At 42.1% G+C, this 12,500-nt stretch overlaps 2 protein-coding genes across 3 annotated transcripts in view; both read right to left on the reverse strand.

The window, feature by feature from the left end:
• The window catches only part of slc25a46 (solute carrier family 25 member 46), an 8,595-nt gene extending 1,919 nt beyond the window's left edge, over window positions 1-6,676 (reverse strand). Inside the window, exons 1-7 of the mRNA XM_031321155.2 lie at window positions 6,232-6,676; window positions 4,963-5,005; window positions 4,770-4,827; window positions 1,272-1,349; window positions 931-1,031; window positions 460-516; window positions 175-232 (exon numbers count right to left, since the gene is read on the reverse strand). Of these exons, the coding sequence (XP_031177015.1) occupies window positions 175-232; window positions 460-516; window positions 931-1,031; window positions 1,272-1,349; window positions 4,770-4,827; window positions 4,963-5,005; window positions 6,232-6,496 (660 nt within the window). The 5' untranslated portion in view covers window positions 6,497-6,676. The remainder of the gene's footprint in view (window positions 1-174; window positions 233-459; window positions 517-930; window positions 1,032-1,271; window positions 1,350-4,769; window positions 4,828-4,962; window positions 5,006-6,231) is intronic.
• A 4,882-nt stretch (window positions 6,677-11,558) lies between these two features.
• The window catches only part of LOC116065621 (high affinity copper uptake protein 1-like), a 1,683-nt gene continuing 741 nt past the window's right edge, over window positions 11,559-12,500 (reverse strand). For both annotated transcript variants that reach the window (XM_035991525.1, XM_031321156.2), the window contains one exon: window positions 11,559-12,170. In XM_035991525.1, coding sequence (XP_035847418.1) covers window positions 11,969-12,170 — 202 coding nt within the window. In that variant the 3' untranslated portion in view covers window positions 11,559-11,968. The remainder of the gene's footprint in view (window positions 12,171-12,500) is intronic.

Consider the following 12,500-nt stretch of genomic DNA (forward strand, 5'->3'; position numbering starts at 1 on the left):
ATTTATATATATATATATATATATATATATATATATATATATATATACACACACACACATACATATATATATATATATATATACATACACACAGACACACACACTTTAAAATCTCAAGTATTAAGACATGTTGATGAATGTTGATAAAAGTAATTATTAATCAGTAATATTTACCTGGACGGTCTCAATGAGGCTGGCACAGTAAAAAGGAAGAGCCACCACAGCTGTTAACCTGCAGACACACACACACACACACACACACACACACACACACACACACACATAGAGACAGACAGACAGACAGACACACACACACACACACACACATAGAGACAGACAGACAGACACACACACACACACACATAGAGACAGACAGACACACACACACACAGTTAGTTACCTCCAGTAAACTACAGTTTGTTTCCTTCATAGAAGATGAAATGTGTAGAAGTGACCGACCCTTTGAGCAGCAAATGTCCTGCCAGCTGTTTGAAGGTCCACCTGTGAGGAAGCTCCCTGAACACACACACACACACACACACACACACACACACACACACACACACACACACACACACACACACACACATTTATACAGATGTTTGTCAGGATGTATTGGAATAAAATGACAATAAAAGCTTCTCATCTTAAAGGACAGTTCTGGACATCTGGTACTAACCTCTAAGTTAGTTTAGTCATCTGGTACTAACCTCTAAGTTAGTTTAGCACCAGAACTGTCCTTTAACTCCTACAGTCATACTACAGTCATACTACAGTCATACTACAGTGATAGTCCAGTGATACTACAGTGATACTACAGTGATACTACAGTGATACTACAGTGATAGTCCAGTAATACTACAGTGATACTACAGTGATAGTCCAGTAATACTACAGTGATACTACAGTGATACTACAGTGTGTGGTTACCGTGGTAACGGCGTGAACTCGCTGATGACCCCCTCAGCTCCGAGCGTGATGCCGTGGACGATGAAGGTGCTGCCCATCCCCTTCCACTGAGACTTCACCCCCTGAACACACACACACACACACACACACACACACACACACAGAGAGACACACACACACACACACACACACACACACACACACACACACACACAGAGAGACACACACACACACACACACACTTCAATTAACTTTATTTATAACACTCAGATATCTCAGAACAACAAGAGTTTAACATCATTTAAAAGGGCCAATGTGGGAAAGATGAAATATATTTATGTATTTGTATGTGAAGTGTGTACCTGAGCCTTGGAGATGGCGTACATGACGGCGACGGCGCTGAATGGAGTCAGGTGGTAACAGCTGCCGTGGAAGTTCACCTGCAGACAGACAGACAGCCAATCAGAGTGTTTCTGTGACTGATGAGAACAACAACCTGTCTAGTGTTTTCAGTTTCGGTATGGCGCCTACACTGCAGCGTTCACGTTAATGTGTCCACGTCCACAGTTCTGGTCGAGAAATAAAGAATAAATATGGCCGATTGTGGTCAGGCTCTAAAGGCCAGCGTCCTCTGACTCCACGTGGTCTCTTCTCCAGATACCTCGGTGTCCGTTGACTGGCAGACCAGAACATACTACTCAGGATTGGCTCAGTTACATTTAACAGCGTTAGTAAATGATATCGCAAACAGAATATAACTTATGCATCATGACAAACACGTCCCCATGTAGAGCTGCAACTAACGATTATTTTCATAGTCGATTAATCTGTTGATTATTTCTCGATTAATCGATTAGTGGTTTGATTTATAAAAATGTCAAAACATGGTGAAACATGTGGATCAGAGTTTCCCAAAAACTAAGAGGACGTCCTCAAGATCTTCAGTTAACTGTCAGAGGAGAGAAGATACTAGAAGATCTTCAGTTAACTGTCAGAGGAGAGAAGAGACTAGAAGATCTTCAGTTAACTGTCAGAGGAGAGAAGATACTAGAAGATCTTCAGTTAACTGTCAGAGGAGAGAAGATACTAGAAGATCTTCAGTTAACTGTCAGAGGAGAGAAGATACTAGAAGATCTTCAGTTAACTGTCCCAGAGGAGAGAAGAAACTAGAAGATCTTCACATTAACAAGCTGGAATCAGAGAAATCTGATTTTTTTTAATAAAAAAATGACTCAAACGATTAATTGATTATCAAAATAGTTGGCGATTAATTTAATAGTTGACAACTAATTAGAGATGCACCGATAGAGCGGCCGGTGACCAGAATTGGCCGGTTTTCACGTGCTCGGCCATGACCGGCGACCAGCAGGTCAGTCTGACATATGGTGATTTCATGCTGGTCAACGCTCCAATTAACTGACAACATAAGTTATACCAGTTACAGTTCTCAAGGACGCACACACGGACGCCACGGCGCGGACGCCACGGCACGCACGCCACGGCACGGATGCCACGGCACGCCACGCCACGGCACGGACGCCACGGCATGCACGCCACGGCACGGACGCCACATCAGGACGCCACATCACGGACGCCATAGCACGGACGCCATAGCACGCTCTCTTTCTCCTTTCTCTCAACTTCTCCTCCGTGTGTCGGTGCTATTCTCCACATGTAGGAACCTGGTGAATTAACCATCAACGTGTCAGCTGTTTGGGAATTCTTCAGCGTGTGTGCAGAAGATAACAAGTTTACAATATGCAACACCTGCAAGGAGAAAGTAGGGCGTGGAGGGACGACACCAAAAACCTAAATCACATTTCTTTAATTGATATTGATGTGAAAAGAAGGAAATGGTTCTAACATTGCTCTTTAGATGTGTGTGAATGTCCCCCACCAGGAGTAATTTATATAGTTCTATTTTATAGTGATCCATTATCTGTTCAACACATGTTCTATTAAAGAAAAGATAGAAAATAAATATGTGTGAGCTGTAAAGTGGTTAGAAAACATGAAATCAGAATCGGCTAAAATCGGTATCAGCTGGTCTAACTCAAAGAAAATCAGAAATCAGAATCGGCCTAGAAAGATGTAATCGGTGCCTCTCTAGAACTAACCGATTCATGGTTGCAGCTCTACACCCATGCATAAGGACCAGACCCCTTTAAGACATGTTCATCCTCGTCCTAACGCCAGCAGGCAGTCATGTCCTGTCCTACTCTCTGCCCTCTCTCTTCATTCTCTCCAGGTCCCTCCTTCTGTCATGGTGTCATCAGCTGGTCATAGCTCAGACGTTCTGTCCCCCGTGAAGATAACGAAATATGTGCAAGTCCTGGAATCCCTCCTGTTCTCTCCTCCTCTCCTGGCTATTATATCACTATTAGATATTATACTGGGTGCATTCTGTCCCAAATGTTTATCAGGAGCAATTTGCTCCTTCTGCAACTTACAGGCTACAGGCTGCTGTGCATCACTGCTGGTGCGAGTGCGTCGCCTAGTGGCGAGAAATGGGTAGTGCATTTTGTGACATTACTGTTGTTAACTAGTGGATGAGTTTTAATGGTGAAATACTGCTGTATGGCTGTTCTATACATGTCGGATACTTGGAGCAATACGTCCGTAAGTGTATGCAGATATCATAATTAACACTTATGTGAATATGTATGCAATAATATAATAGTTATTAAGATGTAATTTCATGTTAGCGCAGCTCATTCTTTTTCCTCGTGTGAGTTATGTGTGTGTATGAAAATGTGAAAGGAATATTTGGCTGTTTAGTAATTATATTTGTGTTTGTATTCCTTAGTTTTACTAAAGAAAATAATGCTTGGAGTGAACTCTTCAACAAATCTCCATCTTAAGATGAGTCAAACCAGCTTCATTCATTCATTGCCTTGTTCACTATCTGCCCAAGCATCGTTAGGACCCACTGCTATCAGCTGAAGCATCGTTAGGACCCACTGCTATCAGCTGAAGCATCGTTAGGACCCACTGCTATCAGCTGAAGCATCGTTAGGACCCACTGCTAGGACAGAATGTCCCCCTCAGCTCAATGGACCGTCTGTCCTCACGTCTAAAGCTGAAGTGACGAGCATCTTCAGTTTGTTTCCTCTCTCCATCAACTCTTGAATGTGGAATAGAAGACAGTCGATGAGGAGAACTACACAATGATTATTGCTTTCATTATGTTTCATATCACACCATATCTGTTCTCCTGTAACTTCCGCGAGCAAAAAGTAAAAAAAAATAAAAATAAAATAATATGCTAATATGATGTCATCACCGCGATAGTGGCACGTCACCGCCGGTATTACGGTGATGTGGTTACCGTCACAGCCCTACGAGTTCCTGCTGAGTTACTGCTGAGATACCGCTGAGATACCGCTGAGATATTGCTGAGATATTGCTGAGATATTGCTGAGATATTGCTGAGATACCGCTGAGATACCGCTGAGTTATTGCTGAGTTATTGCTGAGCTACTGCTGAGATATTACTGAGATATTGCTGAGATATTGCTGAGTTATTGCTGAGATATTGCTGAGATATTGCTGAGTTATTGCTGAGATACTGCTGAGATACTGCTGAGATATTGCTGAGATATTGCTGAGATACTGCTGAGATATTGCTGAGTTATTTCTGAGATACTGCTGAGATATTGCTGAGTTATTGCTGAGATATTGCTGAGATATTGCTGAGTTATTGCTGAGATATTGCTGAGATTTTGCTGAGATATTGCTGAGATATTGCTGAGTTATTGCTGAGATATTGCTGAGATATTGCTGAGATATTGCTGAGATATTGCTGAGATATTGCTGAGTTATTGCTGAGATAGTTGTTGATAAGAAAGGTGAGCAGATACCTGACACTGTCTGCGGAAGACGATGCAGGGGTGAGCCAGGACGTTCTCAGTGAACAGGCTGCAAACACACAAACAGGTTATTTACAGACTTTTATTCTGAAAATCCTCTGCTTCATTAGTCTGAGCTTTGGGACGGATCACATGACCAAAACATTTATTAAATGATTATTATAAGAAGAATTTAATTTCCAACCTGACGAGTCCGATTCCAAATCCTGCAAATCGATTCAGCTGCTCTGAAACAACAAAAAACATTAATAACAGGTTAATAACAGATTAATAACAGATTAATAAACGGCCCAAACTGAATCTGCAGATTGTTTTACAGTTTTCAGCAGTGATTCAGAATGAAAACCTGCAGAATTTAGCGGATTGTTTTTATGGTCTGGATATAGATATGAGACTGTGTCCCTGATTATAACAGACTTATAATGTTTCAACATACAACAGCAAAACCATTCTTACAGTCACAGAAATACAGAAATACAGACATGTAGTTATTTACTTATTATACTTGAAAGGTAATTTTGGGAACCTGGACTCTCCATGTTAGTGTGTCTGATGGAACAACAATCTGTGAAACTGGTCCACTATTAAACCAGAACCAAGCTGTAATGTAACCCTACAGGACTAATGTTCAGCAGCAGTTAGAGTCACTAACCCACCAGACTCCATGTAAATAATCAGGATTTTTAGCGTGTATAGAGCCAGCATATTTCCACCAGACTCCATGTAAATAATCAGTACTTTTAGCGTGTATAGAGCCAGCATATTTCCACCAGACTCCATGTAAATAATCACTACTTTTAGCGTGTATAGAGCCAGCATATTTCCACCAGACTCCATGTAAATAATCAGGACTTTTAGTGTGTCACTCATTATTGGAGAGAATAATATAAACGTTTATTCATAGAATAAGCTGAAACAAAATTATTAAAGAAACAAATGAAATAGTATAACAATAAAATAACATAAAGAGAAGCTCGTTTTTAACTGAGCGTTAGCTGGAAGGTTCCATGTACTTCTAATGGTGCTAATTATCCTGCTACATATAGTTCCTATTATAGGATTAGCCTGCAAGCTAACGATCAGACTTGATTCATTAGCCTTCAGTGTTTTCTTGTTGGCATGTTAGCCTGCTAGTTAGCTCATTACAGGACCTTCCGTTAGCCTTGTAGTCATTAATCTGTTCACTTTACATTTAAACATTAGCCTGTTAGCTAACAACCTGTCACCCTGATATACATGGTACTGTTAGCCTGTTAGCTTGATATATATGGTACTATTAGCCTGCTAGCCAGTTAGCCTGCTAGCCTGTTAGCTTGATATACATGGTACTATTAGCCTGCTAGCTAGTTAGCCTGCTAACATGTTAGCTTGATATGCATGGTACTATTAGCCTGCTAGCCAGCTAGCCTGTTAGCTAACCCTTCTCAGACTCCGTCCCTCCCCACCGACCTACCGGCAGGCGGTCCGCCGGGCTGCGGAGCCTCCCAGGCGGCAGCGGGACCTCCGGGGCCCCCCAGCGGCTCTTCGAGCTGCGGTGTCCGGTCTGTGTGGTGCAGGTTGCGGCTGCCCGGGATGTCCGGAGGGCTGGTGACCCAGTGGTGGTGCTGCAGCTCCGCGGGGCCTCCGGCGCTCCTGACCGGGTAGGAGGCTCCGTACAGCGGGTCGTCGCGGCCGCGGAACCCGAGCCCATCGAAGCTGTCCGGCCGCCGGGAGGCCATCGGAGGGTCGGTGCGGGGTCGGCCTGCGGGACAGACTGCGGGGGGACCGGGATAAACCGACTCAACACGTCCCGGGGAAATAACGTGAGAAATGAGTTAAAGGAGGAATATTTGACCCACAGCAAAACAACATCCACCTGTCACCCGGATGTTGTTCTTCTTCTTCCGCTTTTCTTCCGGCAGCTTGGCTAATTACCGCCCCTACAGACTGACACATATATATATATATATATATATATAGACCCAGACCCAGACCAACATCTGGATGGGGGTCTGGCTGGTCAGGTTAGAGAGAGACAACATAAACAACAAAACATAAGAGATAATTAAAATAAAGATGGGGGGGGTCTGGTGGTAGGGGGTCTGTGTAGTCCAGTAGGGGGTCTGTGTAGCAGTAGGGGGTCTGTGTAGTCCAGTAGGGGGTCTGTGTAGCAGTAGGGGGGTCTGTGTAGTCCAGTAGGGGGTCTGTGTAGCAGTAGGGGGTCTGTGTAGCAGTAGGGGGGTCTGTGTAGTCCAGTAGGGGGTCTGTGTAGCAGTAGGGGGTCTGTGTAGCAGTAGGGGGGTCTGTGTAGTCCAGTAGGGGGTCTGTGTAGCAGTAGGGGGTCTGTGTAGCAGTAGGGGGGTCTGTGTAGTCCAGTAGGGGGGTCTGTGTAGCAGTAGGGGGGTCTGTGTAGTCCAGTAGGGGGTCTGTGTAGCAGTAGGGGGTCTGTGTAGTCCAGTAGGGGGTCTGTGTAGCAGTAGGGGGTCTGTGTAGTCCAGTAGGGGGTCTGTGTAGCAGTAGGGGGTCTGTATAGTCCAGTAGGGGTTCTGTGTAGTCCAGTAGGGGGTCTGGTCCTCCTTCTTCGTGTCTTTAAGAGATGAAGCTAACAGCTTAAAATTATTCTTCCAGCCGTTGATGTGGGGAGTCCATTCATTAATAACCGATTATTCATCATTTATATTTTATATTTTATTTAGTTTGTTTAGTAGCGTGATAACGTGATAACGTGGTAACGTGATAACGTGATAACGTGGTAACGTGGTAACGTGATAACGTGATAACGTGGTAACGTGGTAACGTGGTAACGTGATAACGTGGTAACGTGTTAACGTGATAACGTGATAACGTGGTAACGTGGTAACGTGGTAACGTGATAACGTGATAACGTGGTAACGTGGTAACGTGGTAACGTGGTAACGTGGTAACGTGGTAACGTGATAACGTGGTAACGTGGTAACGTGATAACGTGATAACGTGGTAACGTGGTAACGTGGTAACGTGGTAACGTGGTAACGTGGTAACGTGATAACGTGGTAACGTGATAACGTGATAACGTGATAACGTGGTAACGTGGTAACGTGGTAACGTGATAACGTGGTAACGTGGTAACGTGGTAACGTGATAACGTGGTAACGTGGTAACGTGGTAACGTGATAACGTGGTAACGTGATAACGTGGTAACGTGGTAACGTGGTAACGTGATAACGTGGTAACGTGGTAACGTGGTAACGTGGTAATGGTAACGGCAATTAAATGAAAATAACCAGATGTACATTATGACATGTGACTTGAACAGAGTTTAGTTTCCTCCAGTCTGAGAGATGTTTGGCGACACAAAGAACCCAAAATCTCTCAGCTACCCCCCTCCCCCCCCCAGGGAGGAACGGTGGCTTCAGCACTCAGACGGAGGAGAGCTGTGTTTACAGAGACAACAACGGCCGCAAAAACATCTGAAAAAGACTCAAAAAATGTCCAAGAAATTGACACAAATGTTGTTTTTTTGTAAATTGAATAAAATAAATAGAAAAAAAAACTAAAAATAGGCAACAAAAATGTCTAAAAAAAACTGTGAAAAGGGGTCTCTGGCTCCCCCAGTAGAGCGTGCCGCCCGTATAATAATAATATTAATAATAATAATAATAATAATAATAATAATTTATAACAATAATAATAATTATAATTTATAATAATTCTAATTATTATTATAATAATAATAATAATAATAATTTATAACAATAATAATAATTATAATTTATAATAATTCTAATTATTATAATAATAATAATAATAATAATAATAATAATAATAATTTATAATAATAAATATCAAAATAATAAATATCAAAATAATAGCACCTTTAAATTGATAAAACATGCTGATGACATGGCCTTAGCTGGCCTCTTACTGCCCCCGTGGTGAGGCCTCCTATCTAGGACACATGAAGGCCTTGAAGCGTGGTGCAATGACAGCGAGCTAGAGATCAATGTGGCAAAGACACACCAGTTACTCTTTTGCAAAAACCAAGACGTAACACCAGAGCCAGTTTAATTAAATGGCCTAGTAGTTGAAACTGTGGGAACTTTTAAGTACCTAGGTACAGTTCTTGACAACCATCTGAGTTTTTCAGATAACACAGACTATATTTTTAAGAAATGCTCACAACGACTCAGTCTCCTCAGAAGACTGAGCTGTCTGGGCGTCAGTGCTCAGATTACTGAGCTAGTATACACCACACACATTAGGTGCTTTCTGACCGGATAGTACTTGTACTTTTTAGAAGAAAAGTACACTTCTAAGCAGTTCTAAGAACTACTCTCCCCCAAAATCTTTTTTTCCGTTTGCATTCCCACTGGCCAAGTGTTTTAACCTTTCATCTCTTTGCTTGGTTTGGCCGTTTAAGCTGCAAACTCAAGAACAGCCTTAACAGGATGGTGTCAATGGCCAGCAAAATAGTGGGGAAACCCCCAAAACACCTGACCCAAATATACACTGACAGAGTGAGGAAGAAAGCTAGGAAAATCACTGCAGACAGTCACACCCTGTTTCCAGCCAGTTTGAGCTGCTGAAGTCTGGGAGGCGTTCAGAGAGCCTCTGGAAAAAATAGTTTCTAAAAAATCCTTTATTCCAAATGCCATCAGCATCCTCAACCACACCAGGGGACAACATCAAACTGAGCTGCTATCTTAATGAATTTAAGCATATTTATTCTGTTTTTTCCTGATGTTTATCTGTCCTGTATGTCTGGAGAGCCAAAGACAAATTTCCACCCTGGTGGACAATAAAGATTTATTCTATTCTATTCTAGAATAATAAGTTATAATAATAATAATAATAATTAATAATAATAATAATTTATAATTTATAATAATAATTTACAATAATAACAATTTATAATAATAATAATAACAAAAATAATAATAATGTGGGCTGAGTCCTTGGCAGCGGCCCAGGTTTGAACCCCCCCCCCCCAACATGTTTTATTCTCATATTAAATATTTCAGACGAGACGACGAGTTCATAAACTTTATTCAGTTTTTTTCAATGATTCCAGCATTTGAGACATTAAAACATTTTAACAGTTTCCTTCACAGAATCAGAAGAGAGAGACTTCATTAATACACATTAATACACATTAATAACAGATCCACACAGAGACACTAATCTCTCATCCAGTAACGGGAATCTGGCCCTGCAACCTGATTGGTCCAGTGATTAAGCTCCGCCCACCTCTCAGTGTGAATCAACAAAAAACTACAATAAATCATCAATGACATCTATGGACGTTAATTTCAGCCAGAAACAGAAGATTATTAAAGGACAACTTTGGGTTTTTTTAATCAACCTGGACTCTATGTCGCCATGTTTCTGGGTCTGAGAAATCCACCAGACTCCATGTAAATAATCAGGACTTTTAGCGTGTATAGAGCAAGCATATCTCCACCAGACTCCATGTAAATAATCAGGACTTTTAGCGTGTATATAGCCAGCATATCTCCACCAGACTCCATGTAAATAATCAGGACTCTTAGCGTGTATAGAGCCAGCATATCTCCACCAGACTCCATGTAAATAATCAGGACTTTTAGCGTGTATATAGCCAGCATATCTCCACCAGACTCCATGTAAATAATCAGGACTTTTAGCGTGTATAGAGCCAGCATATCTCCACCAGACTCCATGTAAATAATCAGGACTTTTAGCGTGTATAGAGCCAGCATATTTCCACCAGACTCCATGTAAATAATCAGGACTTTTAGCGTGTATATAGCCAGCATATCTCCACCAGACTCCATGTAAATAATCAGTACTTTTAGCGTGTATAGAGCCAGCATATTTCCACCAGACTCCATGTAAATAATCAGGACTTTTAGCGTGTATAGAGCCAGCATATTTCCACCAGACCCCATGTAAATAATCAGGACTTTTAGCGTGTATAGGGCCAGCATAGCTCCACATGTAAATGGGTGAATTAAGGGTTTATTTCAACCAAACCAGAGTGGTGATTGTTGGAACAGTGGAAAGATGAACCAAGGCGGCTTTTCGTAGTTTGATTTAGTTTCTGGCCTCTTTGCACTAAGTGTGTTTTACGATGATAAAAGTACTGATTATTTACATGGAGTCTGGTGGGTTTGTGGACTACTTACATTACAACTTGGTTCTGGTTTAATACTGGACCAGTTTCAGAGACTGTTGCTCCATCAGACACACACACACACACACACACACGGAGACAGAGAGTCCAGGCTGAAATAAAACAACGTTTCCCTTTAAAGAAGTTTGACTTTAAGCATCTTCTGTCCCCAGACCTCCGTGTCCGTCTCCTAAAACAGTCCCCTACAGACCAACTCTGGCCTCAGTCTGGTCCGGGACGTCCCGCTGCGTTAAGGCAGCGCGTGGCGTGTCGGGGTTAAGGCCGACGGTGGCGAGAAAAACACAAAACAAAAACTAAACGCTTTAAAAGTTATTTTAGTGAATTTAATTCATGAAATGTTTGTGATTTAAGAAGCCACACAATGCTTCATGGTGTGTTATTTATTTATTTAAACTGTGAAAAAGTTGCTTTTATTTTGAAAATCAAAGAAAATTTATCTGACATCTGAGCTCTGATTGGCTGGCTCGCGGGCCAATGGGAGTTCTTCAAAAAAGAAATGTGAAGAGGATGTTCTGAACATTCTTAAAATATAAACTGTCTGAAGATTATTTAGTTATTTAAAAGTAAAATGTTAGTTTTAATAATTTTAATAAATCAAACAGTCTAAATGAAGACTAACTGATATTCTTTATAATGTTTATAATGATCAGATGCTAACTATGCTAACTACAGAAGAGCTACGGATGCTAACATGTTGGCTAGCAGCAGCGAGTGCTAACCTTCTAGTCGTCATGGCACTAAAAAGGAAATAAGACAGTTTGACAGGATTTGGCCAATCAGAACCGTCTGAGATGATCCGAGCTGTGATTGGCCGGCTCGCCCACCAACAGGAGTTCACAAAAAACAACTAAAGAAGTCGACAACAAGTGTTTGGATTTAGGAATCGCTAACTACAGACGTTAGTGTTTAGGGCCTCGTCTTCTGCGCTAACTCAATTTGCTGCTAACGCTCTGGGATTTGTAGTTCCAGGCCAGCTAGCGTGCTAACCGTTAGCGTTTCATTGATTGTGATCAGCAGAAATCAAACCCCTCAGACCGGATGCTAACTAGCTAAACGCTAGCTAGTGGCAGTGCTCGGTGATGTCGACGACCACGGCCTTCCGCCAGCTGAACAGGAAGTAGCCCATGCCGGCACCGGCCGCCACGGCGATGCAGAGGTAGGCGTTGTAGGTCATGAAGACGAGCATCAGGAAGTAGCTCACCACCACCTGCAGGATGTGCAGCAGCGTCTGCAGGAAGTGGGCGGGGCTTAGCATCCGCTGCCTGAGAGGACGAGATGAGGGTTTAGCATCTCTGTTAGCATCTGTTAGCATCTCTGTTAGCATCAGTGTTAGCATTTCTATTAGCATGTCTGTTAACATCTCTGTTAGCATCGCTGTTAGTAATAATTTTAGATAAAGATGTCAGTGTTTTAACTCAGCTACAACTGATGTTAGCACTAGCCACAGTATTAGCTTCAGAGTTAGCATGTTCTTCCTGCTGAAGCTACAATCTGCTGATATCACAGATATTAAAAGATAAGCTGCGGTAAAGCTAAGCTACAGCTGCGGTAAAGCTAAGCTACAGCTACGGTAAAGCTAAGCTACAGCTACG

This window comes from Sander lucioperca, chromosome 14, assembly GCF_008315115.2.
Source record: "Sander lucioperca isolate FBNREF2018 chromosome 14, SLUC_FBN_1.2, whole genome shotgun sequence".
Classification (NCBI taxonomy): domain Eukaryota; kingdom Metazoa; phylum Chordata; class Actinopteri; order Perciformes; family Percidae; genus Sander; species Sander lucioperca.